Raw genomic sequence first — 23,123 nt, forward strand, 5'->3', positions numbered from 1 at the left:
TTAGCCCACAATGGAGTACTGTTTGATAATAAGGAATGGAGCACTGATATATGCTATGACACAGATGAACCCCAAAAACATTAAGCGAAGGAAGCTAGTCACAAAGGACCACACATTGTGTGATTCCCTATATATGAAATATTCAGAATGGGCAACTCTATAGAGGCAGGAAGTAGACTGGTGGTTGCGCCTGGGGGCAAGGATTACGGGTTTCTTTTCAGGGTTATTAAAATGTTCTAGTTGATGGCAATAATGGTTGCACAACTCTATCAATATACTCAGAAACATTGAACTACACATATTAAATGGGTGAAATGTATGGAATGTGTATTCTATCTCAATAAAGCTTTAAAAAAATCCAATGGCAAGACATAGATAATTTTCTTAATTCTCTCTTTTGGGTGTATATAGCATACATGATTTAAATATTTCTGTGCATTTATTATATATTGAAAAGGAAAAGAAAATGAAGGAAATGCCTAAGTTCAACTGGTTTGTGAAATCACTTTTCTGTACAAGTTACCCTGAAATCAGTACAGATTCTGTATCCATTCAAAAAAGTAAAGATGAAAAATAAGATAATTTTCTGAAACATTCTATTAAACATTATCTTCTGCTTTTACATGGTTTAGCTCATCATGGTAACAGAGATATCATTAAAAAACATTGTTTAGCGCACCTGGGTGGCTCAGTTGGTTAAGCAGCCAACTCAGGATTTTAGCTCAGGTCATGACCTTATGGTCATGGAATCAAGCCGGCATGGGGCTCTTGCTGGGCAGGGGTCTGCTTGAAATTCTCTCCGTCTCCCTCTGCCTTTCCAACCCCCCCACCAGACCACAAATAAATAAATAAGTCTTTAAAAAAAATTATTTAGTAGGGAAAAAGTCCCAATTTCTGTGAGGAATGATGTGTAAGTTTCAACTTTCAAGGGTAACTACTATAAGAAAAAAATGTATAACACAAATAACAGAATGACAGTCAAAGTTTAAGAAATAAATACATTGTGAAGATACTAAAATTGTACTAAATTAATTGTAATGAAAATACAGAAGAAAGTGGTCCATGGAAATAAGCATCCTAAAACACTTCATATTATTTAATCAACTACAGATTAACTTGACATGTTACATTTCATACATACCTGATTCCTACTCTGAGCCAGTTTTTTCTTTAAGTCCTGTACCTCATCTTCTAAATTCATACGACAACGTGATGTCACGTCCAGTGAAGACTCTGACATAGATAGTTTTTTTAGGGTATCGGCCAGTTCTTCTTGAAGTTTTCTCACAACTACCTAATAAGACATTTCTGTTACTGGTTTTATAAATCATCTTACTATTAAATTACGTTAACAATATATAACTTTAACCTATGTACTTGGAAAATTTCACTACAAACGTCAATTCATCTCCTTTTCCTAACATGTACACATTATGGCTGTTTAATGAATTTGGTTAAAGACACAAAAAGATGTTATCCTGCCTAGTCAGTATTATGGTACTTAGATAATTAATTCAGCCCCACTATCCATTCCTTGTGGATGAATTTTCCCAAAGCTTCCCAAGCTACTGAAGTCTCAAAAAGAAATGGCTATATAGGTGGAACTAACTTTGGTAAATTCTACAGTATGAAATGTTTTCCCTCTTTTTTATTAGAGGCTTCAATTAATGTCGGAGTTCCTCACAGGTTCAATCCTCTGCTCAAATCCTTTTAACAGATAACTATCTCAGAACATAAGTGAAGTCATTCTAATGGCCTTCAAGACCCTAGATGACTGGCTTTCACCTCTCTCCCTGACCTCCATTCCTGCTACACAAGAATCCTGCCACCCCTCATTAATCTGAAAATGGAGATGCAATGCCCAATTAATAAATTACAGAGATACAATTCTCTTTGTGTTGGACAAACTTATGCCCAAATGATAGTAATTGAGCTTTGAAATGAGCAAATTATTTGTAAAATTGCTTAAAAAATTATAAATAGCAGTGGGAAGATTAAATCAAATATAGTTTTGCTAAAGCTCATTACAGTCGTCCCAAATTATGATTTAATGAAAAGTAAGGGCCTGCAAAAGATTAAAAGGTCATAAGAATACATGATTTCAGACTAAAAATTCAAATTTATATAAATAAGAATAAAATTATGCCAACCTAAAATGTATAAAAAGCTACCATGTATAGCTTGCATAAATGTATAAATGTATAAAAGTATATATGTATGTATATATACACATATATTTATACTTATAAATATATACTTATACTTATGTATGTATGTATAAGAAGTACTGAGATACTGTAATTTTTATTCAGTTCATTTGGGAAATCTGGAGCTAACTGTCAAGTTAACCCACTTAATTGAATCTCAATTTCAAAATATGCATGCTTTAAAAATCCTCTATGCTTGGAGTGTTGGCTTTTAAAATATATATACATATATACATGGAGAAAATATATATATATACAAACACACATATATATACATATATATGTATACATATATATACACATGGAGAAATATATATATGTATATGTACACACACACACGGAGAAAAAACAATAATTTCAGAAAATAAAATATATATACATACAAATACATACACACGTGTACTTCAAAATAACTAAAGAAAATACCCCAGAACTCATTTTGTTATCCATTTCTATCTCTTTTTGTTTGCAAAGGTGATTGTTTAGAATTCCATCTCGTAATATTCTGGCATCCTGTTTTCGACAAAGTTGTTTCTCAGTATCATACCGTTCTTCCACAACCTAAAGACATATTTTCATTAGAATTTTGGATGACACCATTAAAAAAAAAAGTCAAAAGCTTAAGAGAACTTAAAAAAAAAAGTTCAAAAGAAGTAGCCTTTTTAAATACAAGGATTTTTATCCTACACGAATAACTCAAATTTTAATTTAAATGACAGCTATATTTGTCATAGAGTAAAAATACAGGTAGATACAGTATGTGAAATAAAATTTCTTTACAAAGCATTTAACTAATTCCATCATAGTCTCAAGGTGATTTAGCCTGTACTTTAATACAAAAAATCCAAAACTGGGGTGCCTGGGTAGCTCAGTTGGTTAAGTGTCCTAGTCTTGGTTTCAGCTCAGGTCATGATCTCAAGGTTTTAAGATCAACCCTGAGTCAGGCTCTGCACTCAGAGTTGCTTGAGATTCTTATCCCTCCCTTTCCCTCCCCCTCTACACATTCCCCTACTCATGCTCTCTCTCTAAAAATAAATAAAATCTTAAAAAAAAAAAGCCAACATGCATATTTATCTCAATTTATCCTCCATCCCTTCATTCAGAAAATAGACATAGCGTTTATATGAGAAGCCAAGAATTCCAATAAATTAATGATCTTAGCTATAAATATCATAGTTCCTATTAGTATAAAACTAAATTTTTATCTACTTTATACCTAAGTAATATACATTAAATCAAAGGGTATTATAAATAATAGTGATGGAAATATGAAATTTTTATCAAAGACTTACCTGATTGAAATTATTTCTTACAGTCCTCAGTTCCATATCTAGTGCTCTAAGATTAAGTTCAAGTTCTTGTTTCATTTCAACTTCTTTCTTATACTGCTCTTCTTTTCTTGTTAGTTGCTCCCGAATCTTTTCATATAACATTTCAGCAATTGCTCTGTTCTTGTTTTCTTGTTTTAAAGTAAATCTGCAAATAAATGTGCTTATTTTAAAATTTATTTTGTAAGCAATAAAAAGCTCATGTTATGATCTGCTTCCACATATGCTGTTTTTTTATCCAAATGAAATTTCTACATTCTCAATTTTTTTTTCCTTTCTAGGGCTCGTGTTTTTAATTTCTCACTTCAATCTCTTCCAAAAGATATATATAGTTGAAAAGAAGCAATGAAAAAACATTGTGCTGCTTAGTACTAAGTTTTAGTCAGTAATAACTGTGGGAGACATTGTAGGGAAAGGAATTTTGAAATTATTCAAGAAAGAATGGAAAATTATTGTTTTTTCCACATAGTCCTAATTACTCCTCCATTAGAAGAGATAATTTAGTTACTATTTAAAAAAGAGAAGTTGCTGTTTATAAAAAAGTTATAATTCACTACAAGTAAATTGCTACTTCATGAAACATCACAGGTACAGCCGTGTAAGACAGTATCTGCAGATGCATTTACACAACATACACCTGCAGATTACTGTGATCCAGGACCAGGCTAGGGAGTCGAATATTTGTTGCCCTATAATTTTTATGTTTCTTCTTCTGCAATACTCTCAATTTACCTTATTGATTATTATTCATTTCATGTTTTTAAAGATTTTATTTATTTATTTGATAGAGAGAGCACAAAAAGGTGGAGTAGCAGGCAGAGGGAGAAGGAAAAGCAGGCTCCCCGCTGAGCAAGAAACCCAATGGGGGACTCAATCCCAGCACCCTGGGATCATGACCTGAGCCAAAGGCAGACACGTAACCAACTGAGCCATCCAGGTACCCCTTATCAGTTGTTTTTTTTTTTTATTAACATATAATGTATTATTTGTTTCCCCTACTATCCATTTAATAAATCATTTAAAAACCCCTTTTATAACAACACAGGATCTATATTAAGTAAACAATAAAGAGTAATATGCGCTTGCAGCATAGGCTTTTGAATTAATTTTATCAACATATAAGAGAGATGCTGAAAAAACATAGCAGTAGTCATTTTCCATTTTACTTTTTAGTCACACTAAAATTAGTTTTAAAAAAAACTAATTTTAAAAATGTTTTCTGTCTCGAGAAAAATGGCCATTTTATACCTGTTGATGGGTCCAATTTAAAAATACGATCAAAGAACTTTTTTAAAAATTTTTATACTTTAAGTAAACAATAGTACATTGAAGAATTTATTCCAAGTAACCAGAAATGTATAAACAGATTTATATAAAAAAACATTGCTTACAGCATTAATTAAAGTATAGAAAAATGGGGGTAAAAAAACCCAAAATTCAATTTGTTAAATAATGAGGTTTCCACATGGTGGATTTCTATATGATCATTAAAATTATATTTGGAATATTCATTAAATTATTAAAAGCTGTTAAGAACTTGCTGTATTATTTTGAAGAATCTCATACTTCACAATACTAAAGAAGTTTTCTTCCCTATAAAATCCCAGAAGGTAAGTTAGCAATTTTAAAACTTCTACACATCTGTAGTATAAAAGTAAATAATTCAAGGGTGCCTGGCTGGCTCAACTGATAGAGCATGTGACTCTTGATCTCATGGCTGTGAGTTCAAGCCCCACATATATTGGGCGTGGAGCCTATCTTAAAAAAAAAAAAAAGTAAATAGTTCAAGTATTTCCTTAAAACCAAGATATCATACCTCAAACTGTAGAGTTCTTGCTTCCATTCCACTTTTTGAAGCTCTAACTTCGATATCATTTCTTTTGTTTCTAATAGCTCCTTTTGTAGTTCATTAGCCTTATTTTCCATTTTTTTATTTTCTCTTTTAAGTTGTCCACAGTGATATTTTTTAAGTTCTATTAATCTTTCATATGAAAGAACCGCCTCCTGGATTTTCAATAAACTGACAGGATCTACATCAGAGAAAAAACAAAAACAAATAAAATATATAGGGCACCTGGGTGGCTCAGCTGGTTAAGCACCTAACTCTTAGTTTCAGCTCAGGTCAGACATAATCCCAGAGTCGTTGGATCGAGCCCTGCATCGGGCTCCACTCAGCATGGAGTCTGCTTGAGATTCTTTCCACCCTTCCTCCCTACCCCTCTGTTCTTTCCCACACCCCTAGTCATGCTCACTCTCAAATAAATTAATTAAATATTAAAAAAGAAAAAGAATAAAATATATGAGTACTTTTACATATAAAGGACTGTATACTTTCACATTCATTCATTCATACATTAAACAAATATATATTGAAGGATTTCAATATGAAATATATTACTGGGATGCCTGGGTGTCTCAGTTGGTTAAGCATCTGCCTTCAGCTCAGGTCATGATCTCAGGGTCCTGGGATCAAACTCTCCACTGGGCTCCCTACTCAGTGGGGAGTCTGCTTCTCTCCCTGCCCCTGCCCCTCCCCCCGCTTATGCACTCTGTCTCTCAAATAAATAAAATTTTTTAAAAAGCAAAAGATATTACACTAAGCTCTGCAGATCTCTGGCTTGTATTTAGCTTAAAGTCTAGGGAAGGAGAAAACAATTAGGAATTCAGAGAGTTCCTATAATAAAAGAGTTCTATGATCACATAACATAACTTGATCTACGGTAGGAAGGGAAGATTTCCCTGAGAAAGAGATAACTATTCTGAGAAATGAAGGAGGAGCAGGAAACACGTGAGCAAAGGAGGAAGGAGAGCATTAAAGACAGTCTACAGCATGTGCCAAAGTTCTATTGCAATCTGCTTCTGGCCAAGATGGAGTAACAGGTACTGATTTATCTTCCTACCTGAAAAAAGCCAAACAAAAACAGGTAAAATACACTTTAAAATCACTTTCAAGAAAAAGGAATTCAGGCAATGAAGGACAATGATCCCTGAAAACACAAGAAGTTAGCCTAACACATACTGGAACTCACTGCCTTGGCACAATTTCCAGGCCATGACACAGGTGAAAAAACTGAGATAGACTCCACCAGACTCCCTGAGTTGAGGTGATGAAACTGAGTCCGGTGAAACCAAGACAGATGAGATCAGCGGTCAAAGCACTGGCGAGGAGAAAGCAGAAGAACGAACGAACCCCGGAGAACAGAAGAGTAATAACCAATGCATGCACGTAAGGAAATCTCCTGTGACCAGGGGAAAGATCCATCTGGAAAGAGCAGAGGAAACCCTGCCTGGTGCTCACACGGCACCAGGGGCAGTATCTATCCCCATTAGCCATGCTGGAAAAACTCATAACCCGCAGCACAATGAATAGCGTAAGTAGGTCGTGCCTCAGCAGTGGGGAATTATGAGCTCTAGGCTGAACACTACTCTGGATTCACCTAACAATTCATAAGAGCAGGACGGGAAAGGATCAAACTGTTTGTCACTAACTTAGCTAGAACTCCAAAGAAAGCATAAAAAGGTAAGTGGAGGCATAGAAGCTATTTTTTAAAAACTAAATAGCACTTACAGAGATGTAAATTATATCACACATGAAAAACACACTGGATTTTCCAATAAACACATATGAGACAGCTCAAAATAAAAGACTGAAGTTTGACATCTGAAAACTGTGAGAAGCTAATATACAATTTCCCAAAGAGGCAGAGGAAAGGAACTAGAAAAAAATATTCAAAGAAAAAATGAGGGGGGCACCTGAGTGGATTCGTCAGTGGGCGTCTGCCTTCAGCTCAGGTCATGATCTCATGATCTCATGATCTCAGGGTCCTAGGATCAAGCCCAGTGTTGGACTCCCCAATTAGAGGGGAATCTGCTTCTCCCTCTCCTTCTGCCCCTCCCCCCTGGCTTGTGCTTGCACTCTCTCTCTCTCTCTCTCTCTCTCCTTCTCTCTCTCAAATAAATGAATAAAATCTTTAAAAAAAGAAAAGAAAAAATGGCCAAAACCTTTCTAAACTTAATGAAAACTATAAACCCACAGATCCAGAAGGATCTGGCTAGGAGTGAAGAAAAGAAAGTAAACCTTTATAATTTTCTTAAACGACATATGATGTGTTATAACATTACTAGATGGAGGACTATGATGCTTACGTCATATACTTTAGGCCCTAATCACCAAAATAGCAAAACTAAAGAGTTACAGCTAGTAAGCGAAATACATACATACACATAAACACATAAATAAAACTAAATCATAAAAATTACTTGCTTAATCCAAAAGAAATCAGAAAAAGAAGAGAATGGAATGAAGATCGGAAAGGACAAATTGAAGTCAAACAACATGATGACAGATTCAAATCAACTACATCAATAATCACAGTAAATGAAAATGGTCTAAAAGTCTCAATGAAAAGGCAGGCTGTCAAAATGGATAAAAAAGGAAGACCCAGCTATCTGCCACCTATAAAAAAAAATGCACTTTAAATGTAAAAACTACAAATGTGTTAAGAGGCCAGAAATATGATAGACCACACTAACACTTGACAAAAGAAGGCTGAGCCTGAGCGGTTACATTAATACCAGACAAAATCGATTTCAAAGCAAAAACATTAGCAGCAATAAATAAGTTCATTTAATAATGATAAAAGGGTCAACTAAAGGAAGCATAATAAACCTAAATGTTTATGCATCTATTAATAGGTTCAAAATACATAAAGTAAAAATTGACAGAACTTCAGAGAAACAAGCAAATTCACAATTATAGTCTGAGAGTTCAGTAGGCAGAAAATCAGCAAGGACATCGTAGACTTGAACACTACCGTTCTTCTCAAGCATCCGTGGAACACTTACCAAAAGAGACTATATTCTGGGTCATAAAATAAATTCTAATAAAAGGAGTAAGTCAAAAGAACTGAAGTCATAAGAGTGTGTTTTGTGACCACAAAGAGATCAAATTAGAAATCAAGAATAAAAATATCTCTGGAGAATACTCAAATATTTGCAAACTAATTAACGCCCATCTAAATAAACCCTGGGTCAGAGCGCCTGGGTGGCTCAGTTGGTTAAGTGTCTGCCTTCGGCTCAGGTCATGATCTCAGGGTCCTGGGATCAAGCCCCACACTGGGCTCCCTGCTTAGAGGGGAGTCTGCTCTAAGAGTCGCTCGCTCTCGCTCTCTCTCTCTCACTCTCTATCTCTCTCTCTCAAATAAATAAAATCTTTAAATAACCCCTGGGTCAAAGAAGTAAGGAAAAAAGAAATTAGAAAATATTCTGAACTGAATGGGAATGAACATATAACACCTAAGAATTTCTGGAATCCTGCAGTAGCAGCACTCACATGAACATTTATAGCACTGAATGTATATACTAAAAAAGAAGAAAAGTCTCAAACTGATGACCTTTGGCTCCACCTGAAGAAATTAGTAAAATAGTAGTTAAAAAAAGTTTGATAAACTTTGGTTATGTAGAAAAATCTGACAGAATTTTTTAAAAAGCTACTAAAACTAATAAGTAAACTTACCAAGTTCAAGAATGAACCTAGATCCATACCCTGTATCATAAATAAAAAAGAACTCAAAATGGGAGTGCCTGCATGGCTCAGTCAGTTAAGTGGCTGCCTTTGGCTCAGGTCATGATCTCGGGTCCTGGGACTGAGTCCTGTGTCCAGCTCTCTGCTCAGCAGGGAGCCTGCTTCTCTCTCTCCCTCAGCCTGCCATTCCCCCTGCTCACGCTCTCCCTCTCTGTCAAATAAATAAATAAACAAATAAAATCTTAAAAAAAAAAAAAAGACACAAACTGGATCTCATGGATCACGGATCTAAATGTAAGACCTAAAACTATAAAACTTTGTTATTCAACTGCAAAACTTCTAAAAGAAAGCGTGAGAGAAAACCTCTGACCTTGTGCTAGGCAAAGATTTCTCAGATAGGAATACCAAAAGCAAAAATCTATAAAAGAACAAAGGTATAAACTGGACTTCATCAAAAAGAAAAACTGCTCTTCAAAAGATACTGCTGAGAGAATGAAAAGTCACAGACTGGGAGAAAATCTTTGCAAAAAAAAATACAGGTGATAAAGGAACTATATCTAGAATATACAAAGAATTCTCTAAACTCAACAGGTAAGAAAACCTAATTTTTTTAAAGGTTTTATTTATTTGTTTGACAGACAGAGATCACAAGTAGGCAGAGAGGCAGGCAGAGAGAGAGGAGGAAGCAGGTTCCCCGCTGAGCAGAGAGCCCGATATCGGGGCTCGATCCCAGGACCCTGGTATCATGACCTGAGCCGAAGGCAGAGGCTTTAACCCACTGAGCCACCCAGGTGCCCCAAGAAAACCTAATTTTTAAAATGACAAAGGATTTGGACAGTTCAAAGAAGATATACAGATGGCAAAGAAGCCCACGAAGATATGCTCAACATTATAAGTTATTAGGGAAATGTATATTAAAACCATAATGATACATATACTACAGACCCATCGGAACATCTAAGACTTAAAAAACTGACAATACTAAGTGTTCATGAATATATAGGGAGAAATCAGAACTCTTACACATTGCTAGTGGGAATTGGAAATGGTGCAACTACTTTAGAAAACCATTCGGCAGTTTCATAATGAGGGAATACAAAGAGACACGAGACTTAAGGGTTATTACCTGCCTGAATTACAGTTAAGGTTTCATATGCATATACATATGTCAAAACTATCAAATTATACACTTCATAATGTGCAGTTGCCCTAACTTAAGCTGTTGAGGGGAAAAAAACCTCTATTATAAGAAAAAATATCTAAAACAGTGGCTGAGACACGGACAGAAGAATATGAAACAATCCAAGATGAAGCTGAGAACTGTGGTTTTTCACCCCAGAACGATGAGACGTAATAACTAAGCTTTAAGCAAGGGGGTCACGTGATGAAATATAAATTTTTAAAAATATATGGTGACTATGGTTGCAGTGTAGACCAAGATTCTGGGAAGTGGAATGCCAGGGAAAACAGTCCTGGGTCGTTTCAGTATTCTAGGACAAATGTAGTGGTAACCTGACCTGACCTTGGGTGAAGGCACAGAAGAGGAGAGTTAACACACATCAGGTGTGCCATTCCTATGACGAAAAACATAGTGGAAATTACAGCTCTTTGGCTAAGAGTATTCAACATTTCTCTATTTTCATATAAAACGTATTTCTGAGATGAGTAGCTCTATAACACATCAGTGTTGTATGGTACAGCACTAGACAAGAAGTGCACATATTACTATAGGAATGTACATACAAAGGCTTCATATTTACACAAGGGTCTTACCTTTACAATCCATGCCATGTTGTTCAATTAGCGACATGCAAATCATATAATTAGAGCAAGGCATGCGGAAACCCTCCGAAATTGTTTCAGATGACAGAGTTAAGTCATCAAAGTCATCCATAGAATCAATTTGCTTTTTAACCTACAAATAAATAATACTACTTCAAAATGTCCCCTAAATGTTGATAAAATATACTAAGTGTAGAGAGATGATAAATACCCGTATCTTTTTACAAGAGTAAAAAAAAGGTACTTTCAAAAGGACTGATTTTTATCAAAATGACCTTTATCAATAACTAGTGTTTCTGAACAACTTTTTCAACGTATATGTCTGTACAACAAAGGCAGATTTTCTCTTTATTCACTATGCCTTTCCTAAAGTAATTTTTTATCATGGAATAATATTTCTGATAAACATTATTTATCAAAATAACGTAATAAAATAAAAATTTAAAAATAAATGAAAAAAATTATATGTATATATTTACCTTTTCCTTGTCACTAGATGTTTCCTTTGCAGATCTAAAAAAAAATCAATTCTTTTCAGGCAAACATTAAATACTTAACATACAAAGAATATCTAAATCATATCTAAACTATATTATGAATCATGTTAACAAAGCATTAAATTTAGATCAAACTGACAAAAAGCAAAGGAAAATCATAACGTTACTTGCATTATTTGACATGAAGAAACATACCACATTTTTTGTCATCATTTTCAATAAAAACAAGCTTTTACTGGTTCTAAAAACTATTCGGAAAGTGCAAGTTAAGTTCTTATATGAAAGAAACCCTTTTTTGATAATCATGATATTAGTGTTTTGAGGATCTACTGTGTAAACACTATGCATTATTATGAAAACTTCACATGTTTTAAGGGTATTTTAAGCCTCACAACAATCTTATAAACGTAGGTAATTATATTGGGTATTTTACACAGGAAGAAAATGAGGCACAGAAAAAAGTAACTTCCCAAAGCTGGTACAGGTGGTCAGGAGTAGACCCAGAATTCAAATCCAGGAAATGTGCCTTCAAAACACGTGTTTTACAGTATATGGTGAAAGTAATATTTAAGTGTTTTTAAGTAATCTGATAGCAAATGAATCTATGCGTATTCCATTTTTAGCTATAATTGTAAATAATAATTCATGAATCTTAACCATTTTTTTAAATAAAAAACTTCATATGTAGGCAATATTGAAAATCTACTTTCAAACAACTCAAGATTTGCTTCTTCTAAATAAGTTGATCAATGCGCATTCATTTATTCATTCAACTGTTTATTCACAAACAGACACTTATTGAGTATACTATGTAGGTGTCAATGACACTGTTGGTACAGGAATCTTCAGCTTTGTAATTTAGAACTTTATAAACCAAAAGTAATAATCTATGATAGATTGATAGTTTTTTTTTCAATTATAAATAAAATCTTTCCCCTTCCCCCAGAATCTAAACAAATATTAAGTAAATATAACCAGATAATTCAAAGTCCCTAATAAAACCATAGCTATTCATGATACTGTCAAAGGCACTGAATATCTGAAATTATCAAGGAATGGGGATGCCTGGGTGGCCCAGTGGGTTAAAGCCTCTGCCTTCAGCTCAGATCATGACCCCAGGGTCCAGGATCAAGCCCCACAACGGGCTCTCTGCTCAGCAGGGAGCCTGCTTCCCTTCGTCTCTCTCTCTGCCTGCCTCTCTGCCTACTTGTGATCTCTGTTTGTCAAATAAATAAATAAAATCTAAAAAAATTATCAAGGAATGATTAGTTCTATTCAGAATGGCCTAAGGTTTGTATATTTACTATTATATGTATAGTTTTAAGTGAATGAATGATAGTATCTGCATATTCAATTATATGAGAATACTCCACGGTGGAACCAATTCTGAATAAACAATTTCTTGACACAAAACTACATGAATAGGAGTACTAAGGACAATTACTATATCATCTTTAAAAGAATGTAATACAATCAATAAGCTTTCTAACATTTGGAAATGTGAAAAAAATTAAATAAAATAGCCATGCCTATCTCCATTGGATCATTTCTGGGAGCATACAAAGGTATTCTAAAAGCTCCCATCTTAAAATTAAAAAATAAAGAAAATTCTTTTGAACTCCACATTCTTTTTCATATCATCCATTTCTCTATTACCTTTCCCTGTAAAAATTCTTTAAGGAGTTCTTTATACTTATTCATTACAGTCCAGCTTCCATGGTGACTGTTGAAACTGCTCCTTGTCAAAGTCACTTGTCCTCATCTTAACCTTTCAAGCAGTGTGTCTGATATACTTGAGTATTTCTTGTCTTCACTTGTACCTACGCTACAGCATTTCATTTCCATAAAAAGTAATCACTGTTAAAATTCCTTCAGAAGGAAATAAAGAATTTGTAGATTTTACCTTCCTTCATCCTGATCCATTCCACTTGAAGTGTTGTCATCATTCATTTGTAGAGGATGAGAAGTTAGAGAAGGGGCTTTCTCAAACCTTGATGTAATCACAGATTCTTTTGATGTTTGTTTTTCTTTATCCCCTTTCCTTACTTCCTTTATATCCAAAGCAGGAGCACTATTTTTCAAAAAAATCCATTTAAAACATCCATTAAAAAGCTAATGTTTTCGGGAACCTGGGTGGCTCAGTTGGTTAAGCCACTTCCTTTGGCTCAGTGGTCTTCTCCCTTCTCATGCTCTTTCTTACTCTCTATCCCTCTCTCTCAAATAAATACTCGACCATTCTCTTATACCATACACAAAGATAAACTCGAAATGGATAAAAGACCTCAATGTGAGGCAGGAATCTATCAAAATCCTAGAGGAGAATATAGGCAGTAACCTCTTCGACATCGGCCACAGCAACTTCTTTCAAGACATGTCTCCAAAGGCAAGGGAAACAAAAGTGAAAATGAACTTTTTGGGACTTCCTCAAGATAAAAAGCTTCTGCACAGCAAAGGAAACAGTCAACAAAACAAAGAGACAACCCATGGAATGGGAGAAGATATTCGCAAATGACACTACAGACAAAAGGCTGATATCCAAGATCTATAAAGAACTCCTCAAACTTAACACACACAAAACAGAAAATCACATCAAAAAATGGGCAGAGACATGAACAGACACTTCTCCAAAGAAGACATACAAATGGCTAATGGACACATGAAAAAATGTTCATCTTCGGTAGCCATCAGGGAGATTCAAACCAAAACCACATTGAGATACCACCTTATACCAGTTAGAATGGCCAAAATCAACAAGACAGTAAACAACAAGTGTTGGAGAAGATGTGGAGAAAGGGCAACTCTCTTACACTGTTGGTGGGAATGCAAGTTGGTGCAGCCACTTTGGAGAACAGTGTGGAGATTCCTCAAGAAATTAAAAATAGAGCTTCCCTCTGACCCTGCAATTGCACTACTGGGTATTTACCACAAAGATACAGATGTAGTGAAAAGAAGGGCCATCTGTACCCCAATGTTCATAGCAGCAACGGCCACAATCCCCAAACTGTGGAAAGAGCCAAGATGCCCTTCAACAGACGAATGGATAAAGAAGATATGGTCCATATATACAACGGAATATTATGCCTCCATCAGAAAGGGTGAATACCCAACTTTTGTATCAACATGGACGGGACTGGAGGAGATTATGCTGAGTGAAATAAGTCAAGCAGAGAGAGTCAATTATCATATGGTTTCACTTACTTGTGGAGCAAGTAATAACATGGAGCACATTGGGAGATGGAGAGGAAAAGTGAGTTGGAGGAAATCGGAGGGGGAGACAAACCACGAGAGTGGTGGACTCTGAGAAACAAACTGAGGGTTTTGGAGGGGTGGGGGTGGGGGGTTGGTTGAGCCTGGTGGTGGGTATTAAGGAGGGCACATATTGCATGGAGCACTGGGTGTGGTCCATAAACAATGAATATTGGAGCACTGGGAAAAAATTAAATTTAATTTAAAAAAATCTTTTAAAAAATTTTTTTAAAGATTTAAAAAGCCAATGTTTTCTAATAATTTCACTGGTCAAGAATTTAAAAAAAAACAATTTTTTGTAAAATGCGGCTACCCATTTCAATTCATTTATTAGTTCACAGAACAGTTATGAAGTCCAACCATATATAAGCAAATACACATCCCTTGCTTCAAAGACTGATCAATATACAACTACAATACAATGTCTTTGTGGTGACAAAGCAGCTGTGGACCTCTTTGTAGGAGCTGTGGAACCAAGCACCATAAACCAAGGGACGTAGGAAAACTCTTGCCTACCCATGCATCAGATAACAGGCACACTCACTACAGTCCCAGCTATGGACCCAGCAATAGCCCATAGACTGGCTCCAGCCCCTTCCTCTCAACCACATCTGGGAGCCCCTGGAAAACACTTAGATAATCACCCATTGACAAAAGAGCTTTTTTAGAAAAACTAGATTTCCTACAGTAAAGTTCCAGCACACCACCAGAGCAAAAACAAAACAAAACAAAACAAAATCAGGTTTGGATACACTGGAAAGGTAGTCATTAAAGACTACTTCAAATGCAAAGACAGCAATGTAAAACTTCAAAGAATATAAAAAGTCAAGGAAATATGATACCACAAAATGATCACAATAATCTTCCAGTAATTGATTTCAAACACATGAAGATCAGTAGTTTATCCAAAAAAGAATTCAAAATAGCAGTTTTAAGTAAACTCAGTGAGCTACAAGAAAACACAAAAAGCCAATTCAGGGGTGTCTGGGTGGCTCAGTCTGTTAAGCACCTGACCTTTGATTTTGTTTCATGATCGCAAGGTCATGAGATCCAGCCCAGCATCAGCCTTATGCTCAGTGTGGAGTCTGCATGTGGCTCCCCCTCTGCTACTTGCCCGGCTCACACACATGCTCTCTCTAAAATAAATAAATAAACAAATAAAATCTTAAAAAACAAAACAAAACCAAAAAAACAGTTCAATAAAATGAGAAAAATACTAGATGAACAAAATGAGAAGTTTAATAAAGAGTTGGAAGGGCACCTGAGTGGCTCAATGGGCTGAGCCTCTGCCTTCAGCTCAGGTCATGATCTCAGGGTCCTGGGATTGAGCCCCACATCGGGCTGTCTGCTCAGTAGGGAGCCTGCTTCCCCCTCTCTTCAGCCTGCCATTCTGCCTACTTGTGATCCCTCTCTCTGTGTCAAATAAATAAAAGCTTAAAAAAAATGCTGAGAGAAAAGAACTGCCAACCAAGAATACTTTATTGAGCAAAATTATCCTATAGAAATCAATCAAATCAAATCAGTAAGTTTGATACACATTAACAGAATGGGAAAAAAATTACATGATCATCTCAATATGTGCAGAAAAAGCATTTGACAAAATTCAACATCTTTTCATGATAAACACTCTCAATAAAGTGGGTACCAAAGTATCATACCTGAACATAACTAAGACCACATATGAAAAACCCACAGCTAACATCATACTCAGTGGCAAAACACTGAAAGTTTTTCCTCTAAGTTCAAGAATAAGACAAAGGCGCCCACCTTACCACTCGTATTAAACATCAGACTAGATAAAGAAATGAAAGGCATCCAGATCAGAAAAGAAGAAATCAAACTGTCTTTGTCTGCAGAGGATATGATCTTACATATAGAAAATGCTGAAGACACCACCAAAAAGCTGTTAGAACTAGCAAAGATGAAGGATACAATATCCACATATACAAATCCGTTACATTTCTATACATTAACCAAAAAAATCTGAAAAAGAAATTTAAAAATACCATTCACAAAAGCATCAAAAAGAACAAAATACTTAGGAATAAACTTAACCAAGGAGGTGAAAGATATGTACACTAAAATCTATGAGACTTTGATAAAAGAAACATCAGACACACAAATAGGAAGATATCTCATTATTCATGGATTAGGAAAATCAACATTAAATATCCACGTGACTCAAAGCCATCTGTAGATTCAATGCAATCCTTGTCAAAATTCCAGTGACATTTTTCAGAGAAATAGGAAAAAGAATACTTAAATTTATATAGAACAAAAAACACCCCAAATAAGCAAATCAGTCCAGGAAAGAACAAAGCTGGAAGCATCACACTTCCTGTTTTCGAACTGTTACAAAGGTACAATAATCAAAATAGGATGACCATTCATAAAAACAAAACAAAAAAAAAAAAACACAAAACGCAAAGAAACAGAATCAAGAACCGGACAATAAACCCATGGATATAGTCAACTAAAATTTGATAAGGGAGCTGAGCACACTCAAGGAAGAAAAGATAATCTCTTCAATAAATGATCCTGAGAAAACTGGATATTCACATGCAGAGAATGAAACCGGACCCCTAACTTACACCACTCACAAAAATTAACCCAAACTGGATTAAAGACTTAAATATATAACCTTAAACCATAAAACTCCTACAAGAAAACGGGGGAAAGCTCCCTGACATTGATGTTGGCAATGATTTTGGATGTGACATCAAAAGTACAAGCAACAAAAGCAGAATCGGTGGAACAAGCAATGTTTCTGCACGGCAAAAGAAACGAGCAACACTCTAGTTCCATTTACGTTGAATATATAGGGGAAGGAAAGGAAAAAATAAGATAAAAACAGAGATGGAAGCAAACCATAAGGGACTCTTAACTAGAGGAAACAAACAGGGTTGCTGGAGGGGAGGTGACGGGAAGATGGTCTAACTGTGCGGTGGGCATTAGGGAGGGCACTTGTGATGAGCACTGGGTGTTACATGCAGGTGATGAATCACTAAAGTCTACCCCTGAAACTAGTAATACAATATATGTTAACTAAGTTGAATTTATCTAAAAAACAAAGCAAATGAAAAAGCAACCTACACAATGGATGAAAATATGTGCAAACCACACTATCTGAAAAAAGGTTAATATGTAAAGTATATAAGAAATTCATAAAATTCAACAGCAAAAAACCAAATACAATTAAAAACTGGGCAAGGCATCTTAATAGACAGCTCTCCTCAGAAGATATTCAAATGGCCAACAGGACCAAAAAATGGGCTCGACATCACTATTCATCAGGGAAATGCAGATCAAAACCATAATGATATATCGATCACCTCACACCTAATAAAATGGCTTACAACAAAAAGGGAAGAGATACCACTGGCAAAGATGTACAGAAAAGGGAATCCTTACACACTGTCACAGGACTGTAAACTGGTACAGCCACTATGCAAAACAGTGTGGAGGTTCCTCAAGAAACTAAAAATAGAACTATCAGAATATCCAGTAATCCTATTTCTGGGAACATTCTGACAGAAATGAATCAGTATCTCAAAGAGGTACCTGCGCCTCTATGTTTACTGCAGCATTATTTACAACAGCCAAGACATGGAAACAACCTACATGCCCATCAGGGGATCCACGGATTTAAAAATGTGGTGTATATATATATAGGAGAAGGGAGTTGAGGGAAATTGGAAGGGGAGGTGAACCATGAGAGACTATGGACTCTGAAAAACAACCTGAGGGTTTTAAAGGGGCGGAGGGGGGGGTGTGAGGTTGGGGGAACCAGGTGGTGGGTATTAGGGAGGGCACAGATTGCATGGAGCACTGGGTGTGGTGAAAAAACAATGAATACTGTTACGCTGAAAATAAATAAAAAATTTAATTAAAAAAATGTGGTATATATTTACAATGGAATATTTTTAGCCACAAAAAAAAGAGGGAAACCCTGCCATCTGCGACAGCATGAATGAACCTTGAGGGAATTAAGCTAAGTGAAGGAAGTCATCCAAAAAGACAAATACTCTATAATCTTACACACGGAATCTTGAAAAAAACACATTTATAGACTTGTGGTTGCCAGGGGTAGGAGGCTGAGGGAAATGGATAGATATTGGCTAAAGGGTACAAACTTCCCATTACAAGATTAGTAAGATCTGAGGGTCTAATGTACAGAATGGTGATTACAGTTAATAATACTGTTACATATTTGAAAGTTACTAAAAGAGTTGCTAAAAAAGAAATGATAATTATGCGAGGTGATAGAGTTATTAACACTATTATCATTTGACAATATAAAAGAGTATTAAAGTAATACAGGTATACCTTACACCTACACAGTTATCTGTCAATTATACCTCAAAAAATCTGGACAAAATTCAACAATACTCACATGTCAAAAATAGCAATAATCTGATTAATTTTGTTTGAAAATAAAATTATTTGAGGGTGCCTGGATGGCTCAGTTGGATAAGGTCTGCCTTCAGCTCAGGTCATGATCTCCAGGTCCTGGGATCGAACCCCAAATCAGGCTCCCCGCTGAGCTTCGCCCTCTCCCTTTGTCCCTCCCTCCTGCTCATACTCTCTCTCACACAAATAATTTCTTCTTAATTTTCTTAAAGAAAATGATTTGGTAACTTTTGTATACTTTTACCTTACTATTTAATCCTAACATAAAAAGCTAGATTTACTAATACAAAATTATAATTACTTTTTCGTGGACTAAATGCATGCAAGAGAATATTATTAGCATATAGCTACCTAAACTCACAAAAAGACTAAATTTCCCACAAGAGATGATTAATTTAGGAATTGAACATGAGCCCCTCAGAGCACTGAAAACAAAAACAAAGCTAGCAATTACTGTTTTAAAACTGTTAAACAGATAACTATTCTAGTTAAAATTTAACATCCAAAAAAGAAGGATCTTCCTGAAAGCAATTATTGAACAATCTCTCTCGACCTAAATTTCAAAAATAAATCTATAATTACAGAATATGAAATAGCTTTCATTTTGAACACAGTTGATAGAAGCAACTTTTAAATAGAAAAAATCTAGTTAAAGTCGCCTCAAACTTAGGGTGGGGGGAACCCAAATAGGAATAGGAAGCCATAGTAACAAGAAGCCACCATATGCAGTTTTAAATGCGTGTAATTGATCAATGCCTACTGGCCTCACTCACCAATCAGGCAATGTCAGCTCCTCCTTTCTAAAAGAAAGCCAGGGGCGCCTGGGTGGCTCAGTGGGTTAAAGCCTCTGCCTTCGGCTCAGGTCATGATCCCAGGTCCTGGGATCGAGCCCCGCATCGGGCTCTCTGCTCAGCAGGGAGCCTGCTTCCTCCTCTCTCTCTCTCTCTGCCTGCCTCTCTGCCTACTTGTGATCTCTGTCTGTCAAATAAATAAATAAAATCTTTAAAAAAAAAAATAAAATAAAAGAAAGCCAATATGGAACAAAATCACTCCAATACACATGCCTCGAGTGCCAACCAACCAACCAACAGTCTCACCCAAATTACCATGGTGTTTCAGATGATGACAAACCACTTAATTCTCTGAAAGCCCCCCAAACCTTAAACTCTACTCTTCCCAAAACCCTATATAAGAATAGCAGACTGCTCTGTCAGAAAAGACTGACCAGCATAGTTCTCTCTTACTAGTAGGCAATAAATTCCAGCTTCATCTTCTTAGTTTACATATTGAGGGCTCATAATCCTTTTGCAAGAATTGTTAAAATCTTATAATAATTTACAATCATATTTCATTTTCCCTAATAAAATATAAATGAAGTTTGTGATTCCTTTGATCCATTTTACTATAATTAAAGCTAACATAAATACCAGTAAAAGAATAAGTAGCAAGTAACCACAATATTGGGCCCCCAAAAAATTAAAAAAAAAATGCATACAACTGACAGGTTAAATTGTCAGAAGGGACCCATGTCAAACTTTCCTTTTGTTTAAGTGAGAATCAGCATTATGTTAAAAACAATACATGCAGGTTAAACCCCATTCACTCAATAAACATTTATTGAATAGAACTATATATGCTAGAACATTTTCTAGGCACTGAGAACATGGCAATGAACAGATAAAAATCCTATTCATGAGTGAAGTAAACACAAAAAACAATAAACTACACAGGCAAAATAGCCAGTAGTAGAGGAGAAAAACTAAAGCAGAGAAATCAAATTTTGATGTGCTATAGGATAACCAAGAAATCAGGATATTTCCCAAAATATAGGATAACCAAGAAATCGGGATAACCAAGAAAGGCCTTAATTTTTTTTAAGATTTTATTTATTTATTTGACAGAGAGAGAGATGACAAGTAGGCAGAGAGGCAGGCGGCGGGGCGGGGGTGGGGGGCGGCGGAGCAGGCCCCCCACCAAGCAGAGAGCCCGATGCAGGGCTTGATCCCAGGACCCCCGCATCATGACCTGAGCTGAAGGCAGAGACTCAACCCACTGAGCCACCCAGGCACTCCGAAAATTTTAATTAATTTAATTAAATTAATTTAATTAATTTTTAAGCAAAAATTAAATTAAAAAAAAAAAAGGAAGGAGCAAGGAGCAAGCAAGCCATAAGAGTATTATTGATGGGAAAAGCACTCCAGACAGAGTCAACAGGAAGTAGAGAGGTAAGCTCAAAGTGTTTATAGTGAGAAAAAAAAAAAAGTGAAACATTCAGTGTACCTCAGCAGAGTGAAAAGGACAGAAAATAGGAGTTCAAATCAAGGAGAGGTAGTAAGCAACAGGGAGAGACCTGAGATGAATAGATCACACAAAGCCTTGTAGGTGTTAGAAAGAACTTCGGCACATACTCTGAGCGAAATGGGAGGCAACTGGGGTTTGAGCAGAGGAAGACATAATCTGACTTATGTTTTAAAAGATCCACTGTGTTTAGAATTAATGGAAAAAGAAAAGGCAAAAGAACAAACAAACAAGAAGACCAATTAGTTAATTATTACACCGATACAGACAACAGATGACAGTGGCTTGGTCATGGAGGATGTGTTTGGCTTCTGATTATATTTTGAAGGAAGACCTGACAAGATTGGCTGACAGATTAGATGGGGTATGTATGAAAAAGAAAAAGACAGGAGTCAAAGATGATACCAAGTTTTTTGGCAGAGCAACTAGAAGAATTGTCATTAACTTAATTAGGAAAGACAAGAAAGGCAGGTATAAGAAAGAATATCAGTAGTTCAATTTTGGGCATGTTAAGTTTGCAATACCCAATAACTATCCCCCAAAATATCAAATAGGTGGTTTTATGTGTAAGTCTGGAATTCCACAGAGAGATGTGGGCTGGAGATACAAACTTGAGGGTCATTAGAATATACAAGATAGTAAAAGTCAATGGGACGCCTGGGTGGCTCAGTTGGTTGGACAGCTGCCTTCGGCTCGGGTCATGATCCCAGCGTCATGGGATCGAGTCCCACATCGGGCTCTTTGCTCCGCAGGGAGCCTGCTTCTCCCTCTGCCTCTGCCTGCCACTCTGTCTGCCTGTGCTCGCTCGCTCTCTCTCTAACAAATAAGTAAATTTAAAAAAAAAAAAAAGATAGTAAAAGTCAAGAGAAAGAAAATCAAGGACTGATTCCTGGAAGGAGAATCAGGAGAATGAGGAGAAAGAAGCAAATCAGGCTGAGATGTACAGACTAGAAAGGCAGGGGGAAACCAGGTGAGTGAGTGATATTCTGAAATCTACATGAAGACAGAATTTTGGAGAAGAGAGTTTTCCAATGGGTCAAATATTGCTGATAGGTTAAAAAAAAAGATCTAAGAAATTATGTCTAGATTTATTAAAATGAAAATCAGTGGTAACCTTTGAAAAATCAATTTTGGAGTAATGGGAGTGAAAATTACTAGTGAGAATTCAAGAGCGAATGGGAGGGAAGTAAGGATCACTGAGTGTATGTGGTTCTTTTAAGGATTTCATAGCAAAGTGGAATGATCACAGATGACTCAATTTTCTTGTTTAGTTCAATCCTTACACAATGATGATGTAGTATTTTTGTAATATTTTGAAATTTTTTAAATTGCATACATGTAGCACTAATTTTTTTTTTATGTGCCTGACCAAGGGGACGCCTGAGTGGCTTAGCCGGTTAAGTCTTCGACTCTTGGTTTTGGCTCAGGCCATGATCTCAGGGTTGTGGGATCAAGCCCTGCACAGGGCTCTGCTCTCAGTGCCAAGCCCGCTTGTCCCTCTCCCCACCACTGCACCTCACCCCCCACTCTCTCTCTAATATAAACAAATAAAATCTTTTTAAAAAGCCAAACCAAAGCATTAAATAATTCAGGAAATTATACAAGCAAAAGACTCCTTAAAAATTTTCTAGATATATAATATTATATAAACTGATTATCATTTTTCTCATGCTTAGAAAGACCACAGAAAAACTCTAAGTTCCAACAGCAGTATTTCATGCTTGATAAAAATCATCTAACTCTAGGATAAATTCTACTATCCAAAATCATTAGTCATATTAAAATTCTGTAAGGAAAGTACAAGGGGTTTAGAATGTAGAAAATATTCCTA

At 35.8% G+C, this 23,123-nt stretch overlaps 1 protein-coding gene across 1 annotated transcript in view; it reads right to left on the minus strand.

Annotated features, from left to right (window-relative positions):
• The window catches only part of LOC308347273 (ankyrin repeat domain-containing protein 26-like), a 141,011-nt gene that overhangs the window by 31,256 nt on the left and 86,632 nt on the right, over positions 1–23,123 (minus strand). The window contains exons 17-23 of the mRNA XM_080810516.1: positions 13,242–13,409; positions 11,321–11,354; positions 10,833–10,974; positions 5,352–5,565; positions 3,500–3,683; positions 2,634–2,768; positions 1,142–1,294 (exon numbers count right to left, since the gene is read on the minus strand). Of these exons, the coding sequence (XP_080666642.1) occupies positions 1,142–1,294; positions 2,634–2,768; positions 3,500–3,683; positions 5,352–5,565; positions 10,833–10,974; positions 11,321–11,354; positions 13,242–13,409 (1,030 nt within the window). The remainder of the gene's footprint in view (positions 1–1,141; positions 1,295–2,633; positions 2,769–3,499; positions 3,684–5,351; positions 5,566–10,832; positions 10,975–11,320; positions 11,355–13,241; positions 13,410–23,123) is intronic.

Source organism: Martes martes, assembly GCF_963455335.1.
Source record: "Martes martes genome assembly, chromosome: 8".
In the NCBI taxonomy this organism is placed as follows: domain Eukaryota; kingdom Metazoa; phylum Chordata; class Mammalia; order Carnivora; family Mustelidae; genus Martes; species Martes martes.